This window comes from Microcaecilia unicolor, chromosome 10, assembly GCF_901765095.1.
Source record: "Microcaecilia unicolor chromosome 10, aMicUni1.1, whole genome shotgun sequence".
Taxonomy (NCBI): Eukaryota; Metazoa; Chordata; class Amphibia; order Gymnophiona; family Siphonopidae; genus Microcaecilia; species Microcaecilia unicolor.
The window spans coordinates 196,354,227-196,368,690 of record NC_044040.1 but is presented as its reverse complement, the minus strand read 5'-3'; the positions used below and the strand labels follow the sequence as shown (position 1 = coordinate 196,368,690).

General features: G+C 39.5%; 1 protein-coding gene across 1 annotated transcript in view; it reads right to left on the bottom strand.

Moving 5' to 3' along the window:
* Positions 1-13,960, bottom strand: part of PRKCI (protein kinase C iota) — a 63,789-nt gene extending 49,829 nt beyond the window's left edge. The window contains exon 1 of the mRNA XM_030216139.1: positions 13,534-13,960. Within this exon, the coding sequence (XP_030071999.1) occupies positions 13,534-13,616 (83 nt within the window). The 5' untranslated portion in view covers positions 13,617-13,960. The remainder of the gene's footprint in view (positions 1-13,533) is intronic.
* Between the last annotated feature and the right edge of the window lie 504 nt (positions 13,961-14,464).

Sequence of the window (14,464 nt, the reverse complement as noted above, 5' to 3'; positions counted from 1 at the left end):
TTTGCAAACAAAAGCACTCAAACAAATAGAGAACAGGAAATCCACATACACTCCCAGAAAAAAAGTCATTAGTGCCAAGTTACCCCATCTAAATGATTCACCTCTTAAAAATCTAATACCAATTTCAAAATAGACCTGCTGGCTTTCATATTACATTACAAGACATTATAGAAAGTCATAGTGCCTCATATAAAAGGAATGCTTGAAATAAGAGAGATAAATCCCATGGATTGCAAGTGGCACACAATCTGGTCTGTGCACAAAATTATGTGGACACAAATATCAAGACAGCTAAGAATATTAAGCTTCTCTATTAAGGATAGTTTTATGTGTCAGTCAAAAGCAAGCAGAAACTCAGATGTTTCAAATACAGTAAAATTTAATCATCAACTTAAAGCAGAAATTTATTTTAGTTTGTATAAAAAGGTTTGATTAAGCTTACCTGATAACTGCCTATCCTTGGGACAGGACAGGTGAGTCCAAACGGATTATCCTTCCTGCCAGTAGACGGAGACACAACTAGCCTGTTTGACCTGACTGGGATAGCCAATCAGTTTTCTCTATTTCCAAAAGGACGGACAGATACACATGCTGATACAGCAATGAAAAACAGCTCCTGCGCATCTACTTCCTCACCGAAGTTAAAAGCCAAGGGATGACAGAAGGTGGGAGATATGGGTGGTCGATTCCCTTCTCCTTGGATTTTTTTTCCTACAGCACCAAGATCCCTTCTGCTAGAGAAGGCTATCAGGAGCTCTGGCTGTAATGCTTCCTGATGTGGCAGGTCGCAGAAGACCCAATGTCTGGCACCTGTCTCTTTCAGGAACTATATAGTGATGGGCTGCAAACAGGGGAACCTCCTATGTCTCCCGCTGCCTTTTTAGAAACAGCTTTGGTGGGTATCACTATTCTTAATCGCACCCATTTAAACAAATTTAAATCTGTTCTTTTTATTTTGCTGGACCTCTCTGCAGCTTTTGACCTGATAGACTATTCCCTTCTTCTCAAAAGATTATACTACATAGGAATCTCGGACCTGGCACTTGATTGGTTCACCTCATACTTAGAAAATACGTATTATGTAGTCCATGTAAACAGACCAACCATATACTAGGTGTCATATTGGATTCACAACTAACCTTTCAATTCCACGTTTCAATCCCAGCTCTCCCAAGTAATACAGTGCTGTTTCTATAAACTCCATCTAATTAGATTCATTCAATCACTAATTTATCCTCCTGCTCTTAACATACTAATACATTCTCTGGTTATCAGTCAATTGGATTGCTATAATACCTTATACATGGGCACAAGGGTAATAGATCGCCAAAGACTAAAATTATTCAAAATATGGTTATAAAACTCATCAATGGAATTAAAAGTTTGAACATGTCACACCCCATCTCAAAAAAGCTCACTGGCTGCCATTACTCATTGTGTTATATATAAAATTATTGTTATTGGTAACATATAAATTATTGTTATTCAAAATTCATACTTCTGATGAGCCATTGCATCTAGCACAATATTTAGGTAACTACACTCCATCTAGACCTCTTACAAAGACATTCATCATGTTTGATTTATTCTTACTGTATACTGCCTTGAGTGAATTCCTTCAAAAAAGCAGTAAACAAATCTTAATAAATAATCAATCATGAACACGCCAGGCAAGCTATTTTTTTGGTATGGGCCCCAGAACTTTGGCATTCCCTGCCAAATTATTTGAGACATTCCCAATCCCTTGACACGTTCAAAACCGATCTCAAAACATTTCTTTTCCAAAATGCCTATTCCATTAATTCATACACTCTTGATCCTGAAGTCCGGTAAGGTCGCTGCAGAACACCCTTCATTTTTACCCATCCCCTACTTTACTATCATAAAATGGTGTTCTCCCCTTTTCCTAATGTGGTCTTGTTTGGAAATCATTTACCTCTTTTAATTTTAGATTGTACACCGCCTAGATGGAATTTCCTATGGGTGGGATAGAAAATTTGAATAAACTTGAAACTTGTTACGAACAACCTACTTGAAATCAAATTTGAGGGGGTTCAAGATTACTGCTTGATTAGCAGTTAGAGCCTCCCCTCCATCCTGGTAAGTAAAGGCTCTCTCCATGCAAGGAAAACCCAAGCCTGAATGGAACAGTGAAGAATATGAAGGAAAAAAAATACTCAAAAGCAATGACTCCAAATGGATTAGTTTTGCGCTACCATGGACGGTAATAAACCTCACTGCTAAGTCAGTGTGTAGAATATGATCGCCATATTATTTAGATCACGCCAAAGAGCTTCCTTCTAGAATTCATAAGGTACAATATGCATGCATTGATACGATAGTCAAATCAGAATGGTGAAGGGGAGGAAAAAAAACCCCAGTCTTAGGGGTATGACTAATTTGACTGCCCCTATCGGACCGACCGTTCACTTGTCTATTAGATTGTAAGCTCTTTGAGCAGGGACTGTCTCTCTTTGTTAAACTGTACAGCGCTGCGTAACCCTAGTAGCGCTCTAGAAATGTTAAGTAGTAGTAGAAGTATGTTTACTAAGGTGCGTTAGCATTTCTAACATGCCTTTAAAGTTAAACCATTTACACGCGTTAAAAACGCTACCGTGCCTATAATGAACCTTAGTAAACATAGGTGTTAAACTTTGACATAAGAATACTGATTGACTATAGTACCAAGAGGAGGATCAACCAATATCCCCTGTCCAATTTTCACAAAAATAGATCATTAAACTCACAAATGGAGCTCCATGTGCAGAATCAACTACACTGAAGCAGCAGGATCCAACATATCACTGTCCTCTTGGTCCCTCCAAGCCATGAACTAAGACCCTATAAAGCAGTGTATCATTCCTCCATTGTCTCTTACTTAGAAATAGTTTCTGTGGCAAAAAGAATGAGAGCAAAGACTACATCAGCTGGGTGGAGATTTCAACATGTGTAAAGCCCCGAGTTAAGCCTTCTTTTGGGATTAACTGAGACCACATTAAAGGTAAGGATTCAAGGCTTGGAATATGTGGGGCAGACTGCTAAAACTTGTAACCGACTGCTTACTATGTAAGATACAAGTTAACAGCAAGGTCAGAACCTTCACTAATAGATCTTTTTAATATTTTAGAACAAAATGTATCTAAAATAAAACTTGGTTAACTTTTGCCTTCCAAGAGATGAGCCAGATACAAATATTACATAAATTCAAATTTTCACATGACACACACACAATCATATCCACTTGAATAGGAAATATTTATATGGGCCTGAAAAGAACGCACCATAATTCAACAAATATTAGACTGACAGAAGCTATCCCATATCCATAATTGTGACCTAACAATTGTTTCAAGCCTTCAGTTGCATACCTGAAGGCTTTTTTGATGCTATACTGTGGGATTTACTGTAACTCATTTAAAAATACTGCATTATTAAAATAAACTTAATCTGATTTGCATTTTCTAGCTCACCCTGTACTGCTTTGGTTTGTGGCTTGCATTCTTTTGCTGGTTTTAAATAGGGAAAACTGATATCATGTGGAGAGGCAGGTCATTGTGGATTTCTCATCGCCTGCCAACAGATTGTAAAACTGTTATTCAACCAAGTTATCGTGAAACGGGAAAAATGTTACTTATATATAGTAACATAGTAGATGATGGCAGAAAAAGACCAGAACGGTCCATCCAGTCTGCCCAACAAGATAAACTCATATGTGCTACTTTTTGTGTATACCTGACCTTGATTTGTTTCTGCCATTTTCAGGGCACAGACCGTAGAAGTCTGCCCAGCACTAGCCCCACCTCCCAGCACTGGCTCTGCCACCCCATCTTGGCTAAGCTTCTCAGGATCCATTCCTTCTGAACAGGATTCCTTTATGTTTATCCCACGCATTTTTTAATTCCGTTACCATTTTCTCCCCCACCTCCCGCGGGTGGGCATTCCAAGTATCCACCACTCTCTCCATGAAAAAATACTTCCTGACATTTTTCCTGAGTCTGCCCCCCTTCAATCTCATTTCATGTCCTCTAGTTCTACCACCTTTCCCATCTCCGGAAAAGGTTCGTTTGCGGATTTATACCTTTCAAATATTTGAACGTCTGTATCATATCACCCCTGTTTCTCCTTTCCTCCAGGGTATACATGTTCAGGTCAGCAAGTCTCTCCTCAATGTTACATGTAACACAGACTCCTATTGGTACAAATGTTTCTCCAGCTGTACAATTAATCTTACAGGTTAATGCTTTAATTCATCCACTTGCTGCAACATTGAAGTCGCACATGAATTGCACAGCACCAAATAGTTCTTTAAGGACCCATTTTAACTCAGGAACAGCAAAACAGACTGACACTTAAAACAGGCTTATCCTTAAACTGACTAAAACATGGAATGGAGCAGAGAATGGGGCGGACTGTGCCTTATACAATGTGTAGGAACATATTTAATTCTAATTGGTAATGCAATAGCAGTTAATGTCACCTCAACAGGTGGCATTAAGTGTGTTCATGTGACCTGCAATGCTGTTAACCAACAGCAAGTGCAGTATTTCAACTATATGGGAAGATGCTGAGCATGCCTCCTACAATTAAACACAGAGGCTTTACAGTTACTGCATATAAACTTGTGTAACTGGTCAAAATTAAACACACTTTAGTTAAAAGGGCCCTGAGGCATTACACATAAGCAGCTTAAGATTACAATTTACTATGCTTTGTTCCCACAGATCAAGGATTGTTAAACGTTTTGCACCTATTGGCCACACAGATCTTAAAATATTATTCATGGGCACCCCATAAGCAAGACATATGTAATCATGCGGTTAGAAAGTGGTATGCCCCATAGATATGCTATAGATGCAACTTATTCAACCTCTAAATATAAAAAAAAACAGCCCGAGCATTTTGGAAAAATACGAGCGATTGCTTGTCCAGAAATGCTTTCAGCTCTCCCCAGCAACCATGACCGTCAAACCGAACCCGTGAATCAAATGATTCAGGTCATTTAAACAAGAAAAAGTCTGGGAAATAAGCCAGGCCCAGGACTAAATCTGGATTCTCCAGTTTTTCCAGTAGAGGCTGCTCTATTTTCCTTAGTGGTATATGGCAACCTCCGAGCGAAGTTCTATGAGTTGAGTGAAAACTTGATCTCATGAAAGTCAATTTCCTGGAGTACAGAAGAAGCAATTAGTGGCACAAGTGCATATGAGGTTCAATGGGACAGGAACTGGAGTCAAACAAAATAAAAAGACTGCATAAAACAGACAGCAATGTGGAATCCTTATGCATAGAAATTCCATGCGAGAAGGGAAAGAATATACACATAGGGCCAGAACGATCAGATGAACATCTGTTAACAGAAATTAGAAAAGCTAGCAAATTTGGCAACAGTATAACAATGAGCGATTTCAATTACCCCAAAATTGACTAGTTAAACTTCACATCAGGGAGTGTTAGGGAGGAAAATTCCTAGATGTAATAAATGACTGCTTCCTGGAGCAACTGGTGAACTGACAAGAGAGGAAGCCACTTTAGATCTAGTCCTTAGTGGAATGCAGGATTTAGTATAAGAGGTAACTGTGTTGATGTTGGGAAACAGTGATCATGGCATGATCAAATCTGACTTAATAACTGGAGTGCAGTCATTAAGGAAATCTACTGTAGCAGCATTTAATTTTCAAAAGGTTAACTACAATAAAATGAGGAAAGTGGTAAAAAAAAAAAAAAGCTGAAAGGCTCAGCTGCAATGGTTAGGGACTTTAATTCAGGAATAGATGTTGTTTAAAAAATACCATTTTGGATGCCCAGACTAGATGTCTTCCATGTATTAATAAAGGTGGCAAGAAGAGCAAATGACAGCCAGCATGGGTAAAGGGAGAATTGAAAGAGGCTAGTATAGCCAAAAGAACATCTTTCAGAATATGGAAAAAAAAAAGAGAAGTGAATGAAGAAAACAAGAAGCAACATAAGTACCGACAAATTAGATGCAGAACATTGATAAAGAAGGCAAAAAGAGAATACGAAGAGAAACTTGCCTCGGAGGCAAAAAAATATCATAGTAGCAGCAAACCTCGAAACAAACAAAGGAGATGTGAACCAAGTAGGAAGAGAGAGCATTGGTTAAGAATATGCTATGGTGGCAAAGAGAAACTAAGACAAGGGGGATTCCATTCCACTAGCTATCTCATCAATAATGAAGGTATAACTAAAATTAAAGGGAATAAATGGCATACCATATTTAATTACAGAATGTGCTTTGGGAGTACCTTTAATTCTATGTTTAATTTTCTATTAACCACAGACCTCTCAATCTACCTATGGACACCAATTTAAGAACACCTACCACAGACAAAGAACACAGAAAAAAGGCTTCGTAAATCAAGCATTTACATACATCAAGAATGTCTACATTATTCTGCATTCTATTTTTAACATCTTTATTACAACCACGCAATACAACAAAATGCACCAAAAGACAATACAACATGGTAATTTTCAGATATCACCCCTCCAACCACCCCCTTCCCAAAGAATACAAAACAAACGTATGAGATCACACATGTTATTTGTTTATGGCGATCTGAACCCCCAGAAACAACAAAGAGAGTCCAATTCTCCCGTAAAGAACAACAGAAAAGCAAAAGAACGGAAGAACTCAAAAGAACCAGACTCAAAAATATATGAAAAGCCAAATTTATTGCCGACTAAAGTAACGTGGTCAGGATTTGTCCGAATTCGAATGAACCTTTGGATGTATATATGAATATTTGTATAAGCCAATTTATAGACCCCTGAGGAAGGCCTTTTTGGCCGAAACACGGACCGTGTAGGGTCTTGTGCAATAAATTTGGCTTTTCATATATTTTTGAGTCTGGTTCTTTTGAGTTCTTCCGTTCTTTTGTTTGATCTGAACCCCCAGTCATAAAAGCCCGAACAACCCCCCCCCCCCCCCCCAAAAAAAAATGTAGTCCTTCAAGTTAAAAGTTCAACAGATAACTACGAGAGCGATATGGCAAACAATCCCACATCAGGGACCAAAATTGCTGAAAAGTTTTCCAGGCCCTAGGAGACCTCCGTCCAACATCCAATCTCTCCATTTTCATTAAATGAAACAGCTCATTCCTCCAAGCAGTCACTGATGGGGCAGTGGCCTGCCTTCAGCACAGCAAGATCCATAAGGACTTTTTTTTCTGGCCAGAAAGTGCAAGAGAAGATTAAGACACATAGGCCCAAAGAAAAAAAAGTTAGAGAACAACTGAACATTGGCTCGAAGCGGCAGACGTCTACTCAATATCATAGACAACTAAGTCAGCACCCGCACTCAAAGATTTTATCAAAGAACACAGGACAAATCCCTCCTCTCATTACCCTTCTCCACCACCGCCAACTCCAGGCTCCGCCCATTCTGCCTCGCCTCACCCTATGCTTGGAACAGCCTTCCCGAGCCCTTACGCCAAGCCCCCTCCCTGTCCATCTTCAAGTCTTTGCTTAAAGCCCACCTCTTCAATGCTGCATTCGGCACCTAACTCTTACCTTTCAGGAAATCCAGACTGCCCCAATTTGACTGCCCCTATCAGACTAACTGTTCACGTGTCCTTTAGATTGTAAGCTCTTTGAGCAGGGACTGTCCTTCTATGTTAAATTGTACAGCACTGCGTAACCCTAGTAGCGCTTTAGAAATGTCAAGTAGTAGTAGTAGTAGAACATTTTCCGAACATATACACCAACGTTGCCGGCTCAGCTCTGCATCAAATGAGCCAAATATGCATTATACTTGAAGACTGATTAGCTCTACAGCAACTACTGTTAGTAAAGAACACCCACAATAAATAAATACCCTCCTCCATCTCCGCTGCAGAAATCGTACATTAAACTCCTGCTTGAGTTCACCAACCTCATATATTTATATTTTATATATTACATACTGTACTTGCAGTTAATATTTTTATTGTACACCACTTTGAATGGGTGATTTTTCAGCCTCAGAGATGCAGTATATAGCATATATGTAGCTCATTAGATTTGCAATTCACATATTTTACTTGTTAGAATGGAACTGCTGGGCTAAGATGGGTTGTTCTCTTTGGGAAGTGACTGATATATTTGATTGCATTTATAAGAATTGGATTTTAAAGTAATTTAATTGTTTGAATGGCATGTGGCTTTTTAATTTTTGTTTTCTTTTTGTAACTTGCTTCCAACTTCTTGGCGAAGCACTGACTTCTAACAGAACTAAAGAAATAAACCATACCACCATTACAGTTTAGAAAATTAAATCTCTTTTAAAAAATGTTGACAGAGTAAACATCTTCAGAAAAAAAAAATGCAGGGTTGTTTCATTCTTATAGGAGTGGAGGAGTAATCTAATAGTTAGAGAAGTGGGCTGAGAACTAGAAAAACATAGGTTGAATTCCCCACTGCAGCTCCTTGTGATCTTAGCAAGTCACTTACGGGGTTGTTTACTAAAGCTTAGGTCAAGTTATCTGCAGCAGGGCCCATAGGAATAAAATGGACCATGCTGCAGATAACGCGAGCTAAGCTTTAGTAAATGGGGGGGGGGGGGGGTTAAACCTCTATTGCCTCAGGTACAAACAAAATATGAGACCTCCAGAAACAGAAAGATACAAACTGTACCTGAATGTACACAGCTTTCATGTGACTGTTTTTGGATCCCAAGACTATTTTATATCTGAATGTTTTATAGTCTGAGTGAGAATATAGAAGAGGCATGAAGTGACTGATCATAACTTAATGGACACAAGGGAGATATAGCCAGCAACTATTCCTTACAGCAGTGTTCTGAACTCTGTTCTGGAGCCACACCTGACTGGTGTGGTCTTCAGGATACCCCTAATGATTACATTTGCATACATTGAAGACCCATTGTACTCCTTCCACATACCACACACATAGTGGTCATAGTGGTGTTGGGCTGCTACTTCATTTTGCAAAGTTTCAACCATTTCATCCACCCAAAGTGGTGTAGCATTCTCAGGGCTTCATTCCCCCATCACTTCTGCATACAGAAAACAAAAATAAAGCTTTTAGGCTGTAAGTGCGCATTGGGGGAGGGGAGGAAGCAACTTTTATGCTTTTGGGGACCTTGTTCATAAAACAGTTGAAACTTGACACATAAAGCTATAGATATCACAACAAAGATAAATGACCAACATATATGATTCTCGTGACAATTTGCATAAACACAGCTCTACTCATTTGAAACAGAAAACCCAGTACAGGCTGCCCCTTCCCCTATTCCCAAAGCAAAGTGTATCAAACATTTACACTTCAAGAAAGCTAAGGCTACACAAAAGAACTTGACAATTTTTTAAAGATTTCATTGTCAAAAGAATTAATTTTTCTTTATGTATACTGTCAAGCATATAGAACTCTAAGCCGGGATTTACAAGAAACTACATTCAGGTACACCAAGCCCTAAGATCTCATAGAGTTAGTGAAGTAGTGAAGGACGGTATGACTTGCCTAAAGTCACAATCAGTGTCAGTTGGAGGAGAATCATTAAAGTGTAGGTCTTCTGGTTCTCAGTCTATTATTCTAACCACTATTATAGCTATAGAAATTCTCATTAAAATGAAAGGGATTTACATATGCAACCTTGTCACTGTCAGGTACTTATTTTGTTAACTCCCGCTAGTTCCAGATACCATGTGTACGTCAGAATACACAATCTCAGGCAAAAATAACTACCATTTTATTAACTTAAACTTATAAATTTTGTTACTAGGCTCAAATAAAATAAAAAAAATCTCTTGTAGTCAAATACAGATATAGCAGGTATACTTTTTAAATAAACAGGCAGCACTTCTTATGATCTGCATAAAGGCAGTCAGCACTGTTTCTGAGGTGTTGTACCATATTAGTAGTTCTCAAGCTTTACACAATGATTAGCAGCCCAGACTCCTCCAACCACAATTCACTGTGTGACCCTGAGCAAAGGGTTCACTTTCTTAAATTCCAATAGATAACAAATCCTGCACTGTAGACACTAATGATCCAATAATTTTAATTGAAGGAATTGCTTTAACTCTTCAGTGAACTATTCTAAGTATGTTTACTTAAGATTTGGACAAGATACTGCTTTTTAACATATTTATAAATGACCTAGAGATGGGAGTAACTAGTGAGGTAATTAAATTCGCAGATGACACAAAATTATTCAGGGTCGTCAAGTCGCAGGAGGAGTGTGAAAGATTACAGGAGGACCTCGCGAGACTGGGGGATTGGGCGTGCAAGTGGCAGATGAAGTTCAATGTTCACAAGTGCAAAATGATGCATGTGGGTAAGAGGAACCCGAATTACAGCTATGTCATGCAAGGTTCTGCGTTAGGAGTTACGGACCTAGAAACGGATCTGGGAGTAATCGTTGATAAGACGTTAAAGACATCTGCCCAGTGTGCTGCTGCTAAGAAAGCGCACAGGGAGGGACAGGGAGATATGCATGGTGATCAGAGGGTGACAGTGAAGTATAACTTTGGCACACCAGCACACACCTGAAGTCTCTTTAGTTTCCGAAGTTTCCTTTATTGAATACATATAGATAATTTACTCACAGTCAGATGTTCAGAAGTGTTGCCTCAGGGCACAGAGTCTCTAATTCTGAGAGCTGTATCAGTGGTTGGAGGTAGAAATCTGAAGAAAAGCAGCTTTGTCACCCTCTGATCACCATGCATATCTCCCTGTCCCTCATCCTCTCAGCCCTCTCTGTTTCTCATCTAGCCCACCCCTCCCTCATCCCTTCAGACTGTCACTGAAATACTTTGATGTTTCACTTATATATGCTGTTACTTATCAAAATTTGCTTATTTCTGATTTGACAAAGGACTAACTTCGAAAACTAATCAAAAATATATTGTTAGTCCAATAAAAAAAGGTATCATCTTATTTTCTTTTCTATGTTTAATTTTACTCTATTTCTATTGATTACCTACAGAAACCAAGGAATGCATTTTCAGTTGGGCACTTAAATGCAAAAACTATGTATGTACTACAAAACTTGCACAGAACAAGGTAATTTTCAAACACAAGCCTGACCCTTTATATAGATAATTATAGATGCATACATTTAAAGAAAACAAAAACAGGAATGTAAAGACAGGCATTTTACTGCCATAATAACCATCTGCACCCTTTTTGAAAATGTACATCCAAATGACTTTTTTCTGCAAAACAAGTCTGTACTTATTATAGAAGTACACACTCAATTTAGGTGACTAAAAATCCACTTAGGCATATATGGCCAACTTATGCGGGAAGACTTGGTTTACCCACATAGAAAAAACACTTAACCAAGAGACACTTCTGTAATGGGCAGGATAGTAAATTATTTCAATAAACACAGGAAAGTAGCTATTTTGGCGCTATTTTATAAAAACAAGATATATACCTTTGTAAGTTTATAAAATACTAGCACAAATCCAGCAACAATCACACCTAGATTGAAAGCACAGGCATTACATCTACTTGCAAGCAGGTGTAAATATCTGTGCATATACATTAGTGCATTTTATTATCAAGCTGTGTATTTTGTGGCTCCACCTACTACTACTTAACATTTCTAAACCAAATGCCGCCATTTTTCTAACACTTCACAGAGCACACTAAGAAGAAGCCTAACTGGGCTAATCGTAAGTCCATTTAGGAAGCTACTAGGTTATTTAATATGAAATCTTGTCATATGCAGACATTCTGTGCACGTCTATAATATCAGAGATAGAAGCCGTGGAGGCAGGCTGTTTTCAAGTGGCTCATTTTTTCATTTCTTTTTCTGAATCACAGAAACCAGTTCAAGCACAAGGTCTATACCCTTGAGAAAGCCGTATTCGGCGAAACGGGACCCCAATCGGACTAAAAGATAAGTGTTTACCGTTTCACAAATTACGCTATATAAGTTAAAATTACAATAATTTGTGGATTCAAAATGGAATTGTGAAGGTTTTTTAAGCCGATGAAGATCTTACCCCACACACAATCAGAATAAAATAAGTTCTGCATAGGGGATACAGAGGCTGTTTTCCTCCACAACTGTGTAAAATAGATTGCCACGTTATTGTCCAAACCACCCTTGGAGGATTTAACAATATTAGTTTTGAATAGTGTGGTCGAGTCCCATTTAATAGTAAAAGGTAGTCTTTACAATTTCATAAAAACCATTTTATACACAAACACACAATAATTGACTTTTACCATGCAAACCCAAAGATAAAGGTGAAAAACCCTACCTGTAATCCAAGAAGAAATCCAAATAGTAGGGGTGGATCAAGAAATCTTCGCAGCCAAATATAAAATGCAACAACTTTATTCAGCACCACTTGTGTACTTGTCACTTGTTGCATTTTATATTTGGCTGCAAAGATTTTTTGGTCCACCCCTACTATTTGGATTTCTTCTTTATATACGTATCCCAATAATGGGAGACTAAAATTTCGGAATATTTTCCGCAAAACATGTATCTTCTTCATCAGCAAATACTCGAATTTCAGTAGCCTTCATTAAGATTTATTTTTCCATAAGAAAGTGAGGGAAACCATTATGTACTGGCAATTAAAAGAACTACCAGGCCGAAACATTGACTGGTGAGAGGGGGTTCAGACGCGGGGGAAGCTGAACCTGTACGACCTCGAGAAACTTTCTTCAGTCTAAAATGCAGATGCCTGAGGAACAGGCTAAAGCCAAACCAACCTCCAGGATTGAAAAGAAAGTGGTGTAACAGTGAACCCTCTCGTCAGCTCTGGTTCACCCAATTCCGTCTTCTCCCCCCGTACATCGCTTTCCCAGTCTCAGGCGATCGGAACATGCTTCCGAAACCTGACTTCTAGAAGTGTGCGGCAGTCTAAGCTGCAGTGTGTTTTTTCTAGCAAAAAAGGTCAAATGCTAGGCCACCCTTCAGGAGTGTGATGATCACCGAGGGAACTACTGAAGACCCATCTCTTCAACGAGGCATCCCATAAAGATCAACAAATGTGAACTCCTACACATAAATCCAGAATTGTCTTATAACATTTGCTTGTTACACTACTATCATGTTTCATTATCATCATGTAACCCAACATCCTTATGTAATACTAAATGTATATTCTCTTATATATTTCTACCATTCATGATGTATTGTAAGCCACATTGAGCCTGCAAAGAGGTGGGAAAATGTGGGATACAAATGCAATAAATAATAATAATAATAACCACCCTATAATAGCCAGGCCCCCTACAACCAGTCACAGAATCTATGACAAAGACAGAATTGGTGTGTTAAACCTGAGCTCTATCATTAAAGCTTGGGGGGTCCATGGGTCAATTTTAGCAGGCAATGGAAACGGTGCCGGTACTCAGTACCCCCAAGTACCCCCTCAAAAAAAAAGCCCAGCTGGGAAGAGCAGGAGGAACAAGAGAACGCATACCGGAGAGCAGGTATAAGACCGAAGAAAAGAGACAACGGGGATCACTACCAGCCATTGCCCGAGGGTCCCCGTACAGAAACACTTTCATCCCGTCTCCCTCTCCAGGACCAGCTCACTCACTCACCCTTTGTAATAGGCCTTTACTCGGACCTGGTGACCACCATCCCCCGACTGGGACATGGTGAGGTCCCGCTGCGTCGGCATCATCCCCAATCCAGGCCGGCGGGACAGCAGCGACCCTCCAAAAATAAAAGCACCAACTGCTCTCAGCGAAGGCTACACGAACCAAGAAACCCCCGTTCGACACCAGACAGCTCCAACTACTTCCAACAGCAACTACAACCGGATGCAACCGTCTCCTTCTTCCCACTTCCGCTCCGCCTCTCTCCTCACTGCCACTCGCGCGCCCGCCGACCCTACCATCGAGTCCAAAACAGAAGGGGGGAGTGCGGCACAACCTGGTTCGGTGGTAAATATTCAGTACACGCCTACAATTGACAGCTTTGCCAATATTACTTATTTCTTGTTCTACTGAAGTTGGTTGTAGAATAAAGACTATTTGTCTGATTGAAAGTGCCAATACCCCTCCTCTCATGCCGTAGTTGTTACTGTCTACAACAACATTCCTAGGTGTTTACGTGCCACGGGGGTTGGCGATAGCAGGGTGAGCCTACTGTTTCCGTAAACGCAACCCATTGGGGATTCTGGGAGTTGTAGTTCAATCGTATGTTGCTCAATCAGTTGCTGTAGGTGTAAAAAAAAAAAAAAAGTGCCGTGGTTCTTGTTTGACTTAGGCTGAATACACAGGACAAATGTGTCACCTGAGCCATGAGTCAGCTAGGGTAGGCTTAAACCGTTAGGCAAGATAGTGCAGCCGCTTGGGAAAGGGGGGGCCAGGCAAAATAGTAATTATTATTATTTGTTAGATTTGTATCCCACATTTTCCCACCTATTTGCAGGCTCAATGTGGCTTACATAGTACCGTAAAGGCATTCGCCAATTCCGGTATGAACCATAAAGGCGTTCGCCAATTCCGGTATGAACAAATACAAAGT